General features: G+C 42.3%; 4 protein-coding genes across 4 annotated transcripts in view; 2 read left to right on the plus strand and 2 right to left on the minus strand.

Annotated features, from left to right (window-relative positions):
* Positions 1-1,604, minus strand: part of LOC107747325 (uncharacterized) — a 2,682-nt gene extending 1,078 nt beyond the window's left edge. The window contains exons 1-2 of the mRNA XM_016561789.1: positions 1,597-1,604; positions 18-433 (exon numbers count right to left, since the gene is read on the minus strand). Of these exons, the coding sequence (XP_016417275.1) occupies positions 18-433; positions 1,597-1,604 (424 nt within the window). The remainder of the gene's footprint in view (positions 1-17; positions 434-1,596) is intronic.
* Positions 1,605-1,769: 165 nt separating this feature from the next.
* LOC107747326 (uncharacterized) lies at positions 1,770-4,240 on the minus strand. Its single transcript, XM_016561790.1, has 3 exons — positions 3,961-4,240; positions 2,158-2,502; positions 1,770-1,970 (listed from the first exon to the last, which is right to left on the minus strand). Exons 1-3 carry the CDS (start codon positions 4,238-4,240, stop codon positions 1,873-1,875), a joined length of 723 nt encoding a protein of 240 aa, XP_016417276.1. The 3' UTR covers positions 1,770-1,872.
* Positions 4,241-5,483: 1,243 nt separating this feature from the next.
* Positions 5,484-6,853, plus strand: LOC107747327 (mucin-5AC-like). The gene is made up of 2 exons (XM_016561791.1): positions 5,484-6,731; positions 6,827-6,853. Exons 1-2 carry the CDS (start codon positions 5,484-5,486, stop codon positions 6,851-6,853), a joined length of 1,275 nt encoding a protein of 424 aa, XP_016417277.1.
* Positions 6,854-9,755: 2,902 nt separating this feature from the next.
* LOC107747328 (mucin-5AC-like) lies at positions 9,756-13,111 on the plus strand. Its single transcript, XM_016561793.1, has 3 exons — positions 9,756-10,029; positions 10,876-12,935; positions 13,067-13,111. The coding sequence occupies exons 1-3, from the start codon at positions 9,756-9,758 to the stop codon at positions 13,109-13,111; spliced, it is 2,379 nt and encodes a 792-aa protein (XP_016417279.1).
* The last annotated feature ends 109 nt before the right edge of the window (positions 13,112-13,220 follow it).

Raw genomic sequence — 13,220 nt, forward strand, 5'->3', positions numbered from 1 at the left:
TGCAACAACATCTTTGCCTACCACAACCACCCCTCCAAAATCCTCAACTATAGCACCAACGTCAACATCAACTGATGAATCAACCACAGCTCTGCCTGACACCACAACAACTACTGATGCAACAACATCTTTGGCTACAACAACCACCCCTCCAAAATCCTCAACTGTAGCACCAACGTCAACAACTGATGCAGCAACCACAACTATACCTGATACCACAACAACTATTGATGCAACTACAAATTTAGCTTTCACAAAAACTGTTTCAATTTCCTCAAGTATTGCACCAATTTTAACAACTGATGCAGCAACCACAACTCTGTCTGACAACACAAAAACTACTGATGCTACAATTTTGACTTCCACAAACACCCCTCCAACATCTTTGACTGTTGCACCAACGTCAACAATAGCTAATGAATCAACCACAACTCTGCATGACACCACAACAACTACTGATGCAACAACAACTTTGGATTCCACAACCACCCCTCTAATGTCAACCACTGATGCATCCACCACAACTCTTTTTGACACCACAACAACTACTGATGCAACAATTTTGGCTTCCACAATGAACCCTGCAAAATCCTTAACTACAGCACAAATGTCAACAACTGATACAGCAACCACAACTATACCTGACACCACAACAACTACTGATGCAACTACAAATTTAGCTTTCACAAACACTGTTTCAATATCGTCAAGTATTACACCAATTTTAACAACTGATGAAGCAACTACAACTCTGTCTGACACCACAACTACTGATGCAACAACAACTTTGGATTCCACAATCACCCCTCTAATGTCAACCACTGATGCATCAACCACAACTCTGCCTGACACCACAACAACTACTGATGCAACAACATCTCTGGCTACCACAACCACCTTTCCAACACCCTCAACTGCGGCACCAACAGCAACAATATCTGATTCAGCAACCCCAACTCTGACTGAGAACACAAAAACTACTGATGCTACAATTTTGACTTCCACAAGCACCCCTCCAACATCTTCGACTGTAGCACCAACGACTATAGCACGAATGTCAACAACTGATGCACAAACGACAACTATACCTGACACCACAACAACTATTGATGCAACTACAACTATAGCTTTCACAAATACTGTTTCAATATCCTCAAGCATTGCACCAATTTTAACAACTGATTCAGCAACCCCAACTCTGCCTGACACCACAAAAACTACTGATGCAACAACATCTTTGACTACCACAACCACCTTTCCAACACCCTCAACTGTGGCACCAACGGCAACAATATCTGATGCAGCAACTACAACTCTGTCTGACACCACAACAACTACTGATGCAACAACAACTTTGGCTTCCACAACCACCCCTCCAACATCCTCAGCTACAGTACCAGTGTTTACAAATGATAGAATTACATCAACTATGCCTGGCTTTTCAACAACTATTGATGCAACAACAATTTTAGCTACCACAACCACACTTTCAACAGCTTCAACTGTGGCACAAATGTCAAAAACAACTGATGCAGAAACAACAACTCTGTCTGACACCACAAAAACTTCTGATGTAACAACAACTTTGGCTTTTACATCCACATCTCCAATGTCAACAACTGTTGCAGCAACCACAACAATGCCTGAAACCACAACAACTATAGATGCCACCACAAAAACGTCTGATGTAATAACAACTTTGGCTTTTACAACCACATCTCCAATGTCAACAGCTGTTGCAGCAACCACAACAAGGCCTGTCACCACAACAATTATAGATGCAACAACAACAACTTTGACTTCCACAATCACCCCTCCAGTGTCAACATCTGATGGAGCAACCACAACTATGCCCGACACCACAAAAGCTATTTACGCAACAACAATTTTGGCTTCCACAACCAGCACCCCAACATCCTCAACTATAGCACCAGCGTCAACAACAACTGATGCATCAACCACAACTCTGTCTGACACCACAACAACAACACCTGATGCAACAACAATTTTGGCTTCCACAAGCACACCTCTGACATTGACAACTATAGCGCCAGCATCAACATCTGATGCAGCAACCACAACTATGCCTGACACCACAACAGCTATTGATACAACAACAACTTTGGCTCTCACATCCACCGCTCCAACATCCTATACCTGACACCACAACAACTATTGATGCAACTACAACTTTAGCTTTCACAAATACTGTTTCAATATCCTCAAGTATTGCACCAATTTTAACAACCGATGCAGCAACTACAACTCTGTCTGACACCACAAAAACTACTGATGCTAAAATTTTGACTTCCACAAACACCCCTCCAACGTCTTCGACTGTTGCACCAATGTCAACAATAGCTGATGAATCAACCACAACTCCGCATGACACCACAACAACTACTGATGCAACAACATCTTTGGCTACCACAACCACCTTTCCAACACCCTCAACTGTGGCACCAACGGCAACAATATCTGATGCAGCAACTACAACTCTGTCTGACACCACAACAACTACTGATGCACCAACAACTTTAGCTACCACAACCACCCTTTCAACATCTGATGCAGCAAACACAACTATGCCCGACACCACAAAAGCTATTTACTCAACAACAATTTTGGCTTCCACAACCAGCACACAAACATCCTCAACTATAGTACCAGTGTCAATAACAACTGATGCATCAACAACAATTCTGTCAGACACCACAACAACGATTGATGCAACAACAACTTTGGATTCCACAAACACCGCTCTAATGTCAACCACTGATGCATCAACCACAACTCTGTCTGTCACCACAACAACTACTGATGCAACAAATTTGGCTTCCAAGACCACCCCTCCAAAATCCTTAACTATAGAACCAACGTCAACAACTGATGCAGCTACCACAACTATACCTGACACCACAACAACTATTGATGCAACTACAACTTTGGCTTTCACAGCCACCTTTCCAACATCCTCAAGTATTATACCAATGTCAACAATTGATGCAGCAACCAAAACCCTTTCTGACACCACAAAAATAACTGATGGAACAATTTTGAGTTCCACAACCACCCTTCCAACATCTTCAACTGTTGCACCAACGTCAACAACAACTGATGGATCAAGCACAACTCTGCCAGACACCACAAGCACTTATGATGCAACAAAAAGTCTGGCTTCCACAACCACCCCCACAACATCCTCAACTATAGCACCACTGTCAACAACTGATGCAGGAACCACAACTATGCCAGACACCACAACATCTATTGCTGCAACAACAACTTTGGCTTCCACAACCACCCCTCCAACGTTAACAATTGATGCAGCAAACACAACGATGCCTTACACCACAACAGCTGCTGATTCAACAGAGACTTTGGCTACCACAAGATCAACAACACATGATGCATCAACCACAATTCTGCCTGACACCACAATTACTTTTGATACAACAACAACTGTGGCTTTCACAACAACCACTCCAACCTCTTCGACAGTAGCACCAACATCAACAGAAATTGATGCATCAACGAACACTATGCCTGACACCACAAGAACTACTGATGCACCAACATATTTGGCTACCACAACGATCTTTTTAACATCCTCAACTTTGGGAACTACGTCACCAACATCTGATGCAGCAACCACAAGTATTCCTGACACCACAACAACTATGGATGCAACAACAACTTTGGCTTCCATAATTACTCCTACAACATCCTCAACTGTAGCACCAGCAACAACAATAGTTGCATCAACTTCAACTAGTGATGCAACAACAACTTTGGATTCCACAACCACCTCTCTAATGTCAACCACTGATGCATCAACCACAACTCTGTCTGACACCACAACAACTAATGATGCAACAATTTTGGCTTCCACAACCACCCCTCCAAAATCCTCACCTGTAGAAGCAACGTCAACAACTGATGCAGCAATGACATCTATACCTGACACCACAACAACTATTGATGCAACTACAACTTTGGCTTTGACAAACACTGTTTCAATATCCTCAAGTATTGCACCAATTTCAACAACTGAAGCAGCAACCACAACTCTGCCTGACACCACAAAAACTACTGATGCTACAATTTTGACTTCCACAAACACCCCTCCAAAATCTTCGACTGGAGCACCAACGTCAACAACAGCCGATGAATCAACCACAACTCTGCCTGACACCACAACTACTACTGATGCATCAACATCTTTGACTACCACAACCATCCCTCCAACATCCTCAGCTACAGTACTAATGTTGACAAATGATGGAATTACATCAACTATGACTGTCTTTTCAACAACTATTGATGCAACAACAACTTTAGCTACCACAACCACACTTTCAACATCTTCAACTGTGGCACAAATGTCAAAAACAACTGATGCAGAAACAACAACTCTGTCTGACACCACAAAAACGTCTGATGTAACAACAACTTTGGCTTTTACAGCCACATCTCCAATGTCAACAACTGATGCATCAACCACAACTATGCCTGACACCACAACAACTATTGATGCAACAATTTTGGCTTCTACAATCACCCCTCCAAAATCCTCAACTATAGCACCAACGTCAACAACTGATGCAGCAACCACAACTATACCTGACACCACAACAACTATTGATGCAACTACAACTTTGGCTTTCACAAATACTGTTTCAATATCCTCAAATATTGCACCAATTTCAACAACTGATGCAGCAATCACAACTATGCATGGCACCACAAAAGCTATTTACGCAACAGCAACTTTGGCTTCCACAGCCAGCCCCCCAACATCCTCAATTATAGCACCAGCGTCAGCAACAACTGATGCATCAACCACGACTCTGTCTGACACCACAACGACAACTGTTGGAACCACAACTGTGCCTTACACCAAAATAACTATTGATGCATCAACATCTTTGGCTTTCACAACCACTCCTCCAACATCTTCAACTGTAGCACAAGCATCAACAATTGATGCAGCAACCACAGCTATGCCAGAGACCACAACAACTATTGATGCAACAACTACTTTGGCTTCCACAACCACAACTCCAACATCCTCAGCTACAGCACCAACATCCACAACTAATAGAATAAAAACAACTATGCCTGACATTACAACAACTATCGATTCAACAACAAATTTAGCTGCCACAACCACCCTTTCAACATCTTCAACTCTGCCACCAATGTTGACAACAACTGATGCAGCAAAGACAACTCTATCTGATACCACAACACCTATAGATTCAACAACAACTTTGGCTTCCACAATCACTCCTATAACATCCTCAACTGTAGCGCCAGCATCAGCAACTGATGCAGCAACCACAACTATGCCTGACACCACAACAACAATTGATGCAACAACAACCTTATCTGCCAGAACCACCCCTTCAACATCCTCAAATATAGGACCAACGTCAACAACTGATGCTGCAACCACAGCTATTCCTGACACCACAACAACTATGGATGCAACAACAGCTTTAGCTGCCACAACCACCCTCTCAAAATCTTTAACTGTGGCACCAATGTCAACAATAACTGATGCAGAAACGGCAACTCGATCTGATACCACAACAACTATAGATGCAACAACAACTTTGGCTTCCACAATCATTTTTAAAACATCCTCAACTGTAGTGCCAACAACAGCAACTGATGCATCAACCACAACTCTGCCTGACACCACAACAACTTCTGATGCAACAATAACTTTGGCTTCCACAACCACCCCTCAATCATCAACAACTGATGCAGAAACCAAAGCTCTGACTGACACCACAAAAACAATTTATGCAACAACAACAAATAATGGATCAACCACAGCTATACCTGACACCACAACAACTATTGATGCAACTACAACTTTGGCATTCACAAACACTGGTTTAACATCTTCAAGTATTGCACCAACATCAACAACTGATGCAGCAACCACAACCCTGTCTGACACCACAAAAACTATTGAACCAACAACTTTGGCTTCCACAACCACCCCTCCAACATCCTCAACCTTAGCACCAACATCAACAACTGATGCAGCAACCACAACCCTGTCTGACACCACAAAAACTATTGAACCAACAACTTTGGCTTCCACAACCACCCCTCCAACATCCTCAACCTTAGCACCAGCGTCAACAACTGATGCATCAACCACAACTCTGTCTGACAACACAACAAGTATTGATGCAATAACAACTTTGGCTTCAACAACCACGCCTCCAAAATCAACAACTGACGCAGCAACCATAAACATGCATTTCTTCACAAAAACTATTGATGCAACAACAATTTTGGCTTCCACAACCATGCCTTCAACATCCTCAACCGCAGCATCAACATTGACAACTGATGCAGCAACAACAACTTTGACTGACACCAGAACAATTATTGACTCAACAAATTTGGCTTCCACAAATACTCGTCCAACATCCTTGTCTGTAGCTCAAATGTCAACTACAACTGGTGCATCAACCACAACTCTGTCTGACACCACAACAACTACTAATGCTACAACAACTTTGGCATCAACAACCACCCCTCCAACGTCAACAACTGATGCTGCAACTACAACTATGCCTGACACCACAATGAGTATTGATGCAACAACAAATTTGGCTTCCACAAACACTCCTCCAAAATCCTCAACTGCAGTACCAATGACAACAACTGATGCACCAACCACTACTATGCCTGACACCACAACAGCTGTTGATGCAACAACTACTTTGTCTTCTACATCCACCTTTCCAACATCCTCAACAGTGGCACCAAATTTAACAACAGCAGATGCATCTACCAAAAGTATGCCTTACACAACAACACCTACTGATACAACAATAACTTTGGCTTCCACAACCACCCTTCCAACATCCTCAACTATAGCATCAGCATCAATTACTGATGCAGCAACAAAAACTATGCCTAACACCATAAAACCTACTGATGCAAATACAATTTTGGCTTCAACAACCACCCCTCCAACATATTCAACTGTAGCACAAACATTGACAACTCATGCAACAACCACAACTATGCCTGACACCACAACAACTATCGATGCAACAACAACTATGGCTTCCACAACCACCCCTCCAACATTCTCAACTGCAGTGCCAACGTCAACAACTGTAACACCAGTTTCAACAACTGATGCAGCAATCACAACTATGCCTGACACCACAACAATTATTGATGCAATAACAATTTTGGATTCCACAACAGTATCATCAACATTCTCAGCTGCAGCAAAAATGTTGACATCTGATGCAGCAACCAAAACGATGCATGACACCGCCACAGCTGCTGATGCAATAACATCTTTGTCTTCCACAACCAACCATCCAGCATCCTCAACTGAAGCACCAACATCAGCAACCACAACTGTGCCAGACACCGCAACAACTATCGATGCAACAACAACTATAGCTTCCACAACCACCCCTCCAACATCCTCAACTGCAGTACCAAAACCAACAACTGTAGCACCAGTGTCAACAACTGATGATGCAACATCCATTATGCCTAACACCACAAAAACTACTGATGCAACAAAAACTTTGGCTTCCACAACAGCTCCTCCAGCATCCTCAACTGTGGCACAAATGTTGACAACTAATGCAGCAACAACAACCATGCCTGACACCACAAAACCTATTGATGCAGAAACAACTTTGGCTTCCACAACCACCCCTCCAGCGTTAACAAGTCATGCAACAACCACAACTATGCCTAACACCACAACAAATATTTACGCAGCAACAACTTCGGCTTCCACAACCACCCATCCAACATCCTCAACTGTGGCAGCAATGTCAACAACAAATGTTGCATCAACCACAAGTATGCTTGGCACCACAGGAACTACTGATGCAAAAACAAATTTGGCTTCCAAAACCACCCCTCCAACATCCTCAACTATAGCACCAGTGTCAACTACTGATCTAGCAGAAACAACCATGCCTGACACCACAACAACTACTGATGCAACAACAACTTTGGCTTCCACAATCACTCCTCCAGCATCCTCAACTGTAGCACAATCGTTGACAACTGATGCAGCAACCACAACTATTTCTGACAGAAGAACAACTATTGATGCAATAACAATTTTGGATTCCACAACCATGCCATCAACATTCTCAGCCGCCGCATCAATGTTGACATCTGATGCAGTAACCAAAACGATGCCTGACACCACTACAGCTGCTGTTGCAACAACATCTTTGATTACCACACCGACCTTTTCAACATACTCAACTATGGCACCAAGGTCAACAACATCTGATGCAGCAACCACAAGTATGCCTGACACAACAACACCTACTGATACAATAACAAATTTGGCTTCCACAACCACCCTTCCAACATCCTCAACTATAGCTCCAGCGTCAACTACAGATGCAGCAACCACAACTGTGCCAGACACCACAATAACTATTGATGCAACAACTCTGGCTTCCACAACCACCCCTCCAACATCCTCAACTGTAGCACCAGCATCAGCAACTGATGCAGCAACAACTCTGCCTGACACCACAAAAACTACTGATGCAAAAATAATTTTGGCTTCTACAACCAACCCTCCAACATCCTCAATTGTAGCACCAGCATCAGCAACTGATGCAGTAACAACAACTATTCCTGACACCACAAAAACTACTGATGCAACAACTTTGGCTTCTACAACCACTCCTCCAGAATCCTCAACAGTGGCAAAAACATTGACAACTGATGCAGCAACCATACCTATGTCTGACAGAACAACAACTGTTGATGCAACAACTAGTATGGCTTCCACAGCCACCCCTCCAGCTTCATCAACTCATGCAACAAACACAACTATGCCTGACACCACAAAAACTATTTACGCGATAACAACTTTGGCTTCCACAACTACTTCTGTAGCATCCTCAACTGCAGTACCAACATCGACAACTGATGGAACAACAACTATGCCTGACTTTACATCAATTATTGATGCAACAACTTTAGCTAGCACAACCACCCTTTCAACATCTTCAACTGTGGCACCAGTGTCAACAACAACTGAAGTGGCAACCACAACTCTCTCTGACACCACAGAAACAAAAACAAATTTGACTTCCAAAACCACTCCTCAAATATCCTCAACTATAGCACCAGCATCATCAACTGATGCAGCAACCACAACAATGCCAGACACAACAGCATCTTTGTTTAGCGCAAGCATCCCTCCAACATCCTCAACTGTAGCACCAATGCAGACAACTGATGCAGCAACAACTTTGGCTAGCACAATCATCCCTCTAAACTCCTCATCTATAGCAACAACAAGTGATGAATCAACCATAATTATTTCTGAAACCACAACAGTTTTGGGTACCTCAAGCACCCCTTCAGCATCCTCAGTTGTAGCACCAATGTCGACAACTGGATTAGCAACCACACCTATGCCTGACAACACAATAGCACTTCCAAAAACAACTACTGGTGCAACAACAACAATTTTGGTTACCACAAGCACCACTCCAACATCCTCAAATGTAGCACCAACATTGACAACTGATTCAGCAACTAAAACTATGCCTGAATCCACAACCACTATTGGTGCAACAACAAGAACCCCTCAAATATCCTCAGCTATCCTCAAGCCTTTCACCACAACAATTATTGAAACAACAACAACTTTTATTTCCAAAACCACTAATCCAACATCCACAACCATAGTACAGATGTTGACAAGTGACTCAGCAATGACAACTATTGCTGACGCAACAACAGTACTTCCAACAACAACTAGTCATGAAACAACAACCTTGGCTACCACTAGCACCCCTCCAGAGTCCTCATCTAATGTAGCAACCACAACTATGCCTGAACCTACAACAACTTTTGGTGCAAATACAACAACTCTGGCTGCCACAACCACCCCTCCCACATCCTCAATTATAAGACCAGTGTTGACAACGGATACAGCAAACACAACTATGCCTCAAACAAAAACAAAAGTTCCAACAACAATTATTGGTTCAACAACAACAACTTTGTCTATGACAAGCACACCTGTAACATCCTCAACTTTAGCACCATCTTTAACAACTGATACTGCAACCACAACTATGTCTTATACCCCTTCATATATTGGTGCAACGACAACAAAGTTACCTAACACAAGCACCCCTCCAATATCAGTTTTAGCACCAACATCGACAGTTGATGCAGCCACCACAATTATGCCTGAAACCACAACAACTACTGGTGTGACAGCAAAAACTTTGTCTAGCACGCCTCCAACTTCCTTGACTATAGCAACAACTTCAGCAACTAAAGCAGCAACCACAAATATGCCTGAAACAACAACAGTACTTACAAAAACTGCTACTATTGTTGAGACAACTGCAGATATGGCTTCCACAACAATCAATCCTACAACAATTGCTGTGGCTGAATCCAAAACAACACTTCCAATGACAGCTGCTGTTAAAACAAATACAACTTTGGCTTCTGAAACCACTCTGACTACAAGTCATCCAAAAACCATTATTGTGCCTGAAGCCACAACACTTCCAACAACAACTATAGACACAATAACTACAGCTTTGGCTAACACAACCACAATATTTTCAACTACAGGACCAACCACTTCAACTGATGTAGTGTCTACAACTATGCCTGACACCACAACAGCTATTGGTGTAACAAAAACAACTTTGGCTATCACAAGCATACCTCCAACATCCTCAACTGTAGCATCAATGTCAACAACTAATTCAGCAACCACAACTATGCCTGAAACCACAAAAACAACTGGCACAACCACAAGCACACATCTAACATCTTCAGCTATTTCACCAACTTCAATAACTGATGCAGCAAACACAACTATGCCTGACAAAACTATCGGTGCATCAAAAACAACTATGGCTGCCACAACCACCCCTCTGGCATCCACATATATAGCACCTATGTTGACATCTGATGCAGTAACCACAACTATACATGACATTTCACCTATAACTATTGGTGGGAAAATTGCAACTTTGATTCCGAAAATAACAGAAAATCATCCAACAACTTTTATGTCGCAAACCACAACAATTCCATCCACAACTATTGGTGAGACAACTACATTTTTGGCTCCCACAATCACAACGTCTCCTCAAACAGTAGTGGAGAAGTCAACAACAACGCCAACCACTACAGTTTATTCAATAACTACAACTATGAATGAAACCACAAAAACACTTTCAACAACTTCTACTATTGTTGAGACAACTACAAACCATACTAAAACAACTACTGTAGGTAAAACCCCAACAGCAATTACAACTGTAGCTATTGGCCAGGCAACTACACCTTTGGCTTCTGAAACCACACTGACAACAAATCATCCAACAGCCACTACACTGACAGAAACTGCAACACCACTTCCAGTAACATTGACAACTACCGGTGAGACAACTGCGACTGTCATTTCCACAACATCAAATCAACCAACAAACACTAATGTGGGGGAAACAACAACGATTCTACCTGCAACTATTGGTGAGGCAACTTTAAATTTGGCTCCCACAATCATGATGACAACACCAACCAGTAAAATCCATTTAACAATTACAACTAAGCCTGAAACAATAACAGCACTTCCAACTACAGTTATTGCTGTCACAGCTAAACCTTTGGCTTCTGAAACAACATTGACTACAAATGATTCAACAACCACTATTGTAGCTGAGACCACAACACTTCCAAGAGTTACTGGTGAGTCAACTTTGACTACTACATCACTTTCAACTACAGGACCAACCAATAGAACTGATGCAACAACCACAACTATGCCTTATCTCACAACATCTTTGGGCGCAACAACAAAAACTGTGGCTACCACAAGCACCCTTGCAACGTCTGTAGCACTAATGTCGACAACTAATGCAACATCTATGGCTGACAACACCACAAATATTGGTGCAACAACAACAACTCTGGCTACCACTAACACTCTTCCAACATCCTCAGTTATAGCACGAACCACAAGTATGCATGACACCACAACTATTGGTGCAACAACAACAAATTTGGTTAACACAACCACCCCTCTAACATCCTCAACTGTAGCACCATCATCAACAACTGATGCGGCAACCATAGCTATGACTGAATCTACAACAGTACTTCCAATAACAACTATTGGTGCAACAACAACTTTGGCTGCCAAAGGTACACCTCCAGCATTTTTATCTATAGTACCAACATCAAAAATTGAAATAACAACAGTGTTTCTAACAAATGCTACTATTGTTGAGACAACTAGAAATTTGGTTTCCACAAAAACAAACAATCCTACAACAATTACTGTGGCTGAAACCACAACAGATCTTCCAAATACAGCTACTGGCAAGACAATAACAACTTTGGCCACATCTCCAACATCCTTAACTATAGCACAAACTTTGACTGCCACAACCACCCCTTCAACATCCTCAAATATAGCACCAAAATCAACAACTGATGCAGCAACCACAACTTCACCTAATACAACAACAGTACTTTCAAAAACAACTATTAGTGCAACAGCAACAACTTTGGCTGCCAAAAGTACCCCTCCAACGTCCTCATCTGTAGCACCAACATTGACAACTGATGCAGCAATCACAACTATGCCTGAAACAGAAACAGTACTTCCAACAAAAACTTTTGGTGCAACAACAAATTTGGTTACACTATCTGTTCTAGCTCCAACAACGACATCTGATGCAACAATCACAACTTTGCCTGAAACAGCAATGGTATTTTCAAAAACAACTATTGTTGCAACAACAACTTTGACTACCACAAGTACCCCTCCAGCATCCTCTTCTTTCGCACCAACTTTGATTACTGATGCGGCAGTCACAACTATTCCTGAAACAAAAAAAGTCCTTCCAGCAACAATTGTTGGTGCAACAACAGCTTTGTCTACATCATCTGTTCTAGCACCAGTGTCGACATCTGATGCTGCAACCACAACTATGGCTGACACCACAACAAATATTGGTTCAAAAACAACAACTTTGACTACCACAAGTACCCCGCCAGCATCCTCTTCTTTCGCACCAACTTTGATTACTGATGCGGCAGTCACAACTATTCCTGAAACAAAAAAAGTCCTTCCAGCAACAATTGTTGGTGCAACAACAGCTTTGTCTACATCATCTGTTCTAGCACCAGTGTCGACATCT

Source organism: Sinocyclocheilus rhinocerous, unplaced genomic scaffold, assembly GCF_001515625.1.
Source record: "Sinocyclocheilus rhinocerous isolate Xijiao unplaced genomic scaffold, SAMN03320098_v1.1 scaffold3091, whole genome shotgun sequence".
Taxonomy (NCBI): domain Eukaryota; kingdom Metazoa; phylum Chordata; class Actinopteri; order Cypriniformes; family Cyprinidae; genus Sinocyclocheilus; species Sinocyclocheilus rhinocerous.

Bases quoted from the DNA above. Each gene is read 5' to 3' on its own strand.
- LOC107747327 (XM_016561791.1), top strand. From the start codon at position 5,484: ATGGATGCAACAACAGCTTTAGCTGCCACAACCACCCTCTCAAAATCT. The intron at 6,732-6,826 runs GTTGATGCAACA...ATCTACCAAAAG, and splicing joins TGCCTGACACCACAACAGCT to TATGCCTTACACAACAACAC.
- LOC107747328 (XM_016561793.1), top strand. From the start codon at position 9,756: ATGACAACTATTGCTGACGCAACAACAGTACTTCCAACAACAACTAGT. The intron at 10,030-10,875 runs GTTCAACAACAA...TAACTGATGCAG, and splicing joins AGTTCCAACAACAATTATTG to CAAACACAACTATGCCTGAC. The intron at 12,936-13,066 runs GTTGGTGCAACA...GACTACCACAAG, and splicing joins AAGTCCTTCCAGCAACAATT to TACCCCGCCAGCATCCTCTT.
- LOC107747326 (XM_016561790.1), bottom strand. From the start codon at position 4,240: ATGGTTGTGGTAGTCAAAGATGTTGATGCATCAGTAGTAGTTGTGGTG. The intron at 2,503-3,960 runs GTATAGATGTCA...TTGTGGTGTCAG, and splicing joins AATAGTTGTTGTGGTGTCAG to ACAGAGTTGTAGTTGCTGCA. The intron at 1,971-2,157 runs GTATAGGATGTT...TTGTGGTGTCAG, and splicing joins AATAGTTGTTGTGGTGTCAG to ACAGAGTTGTGGTTGATGCA.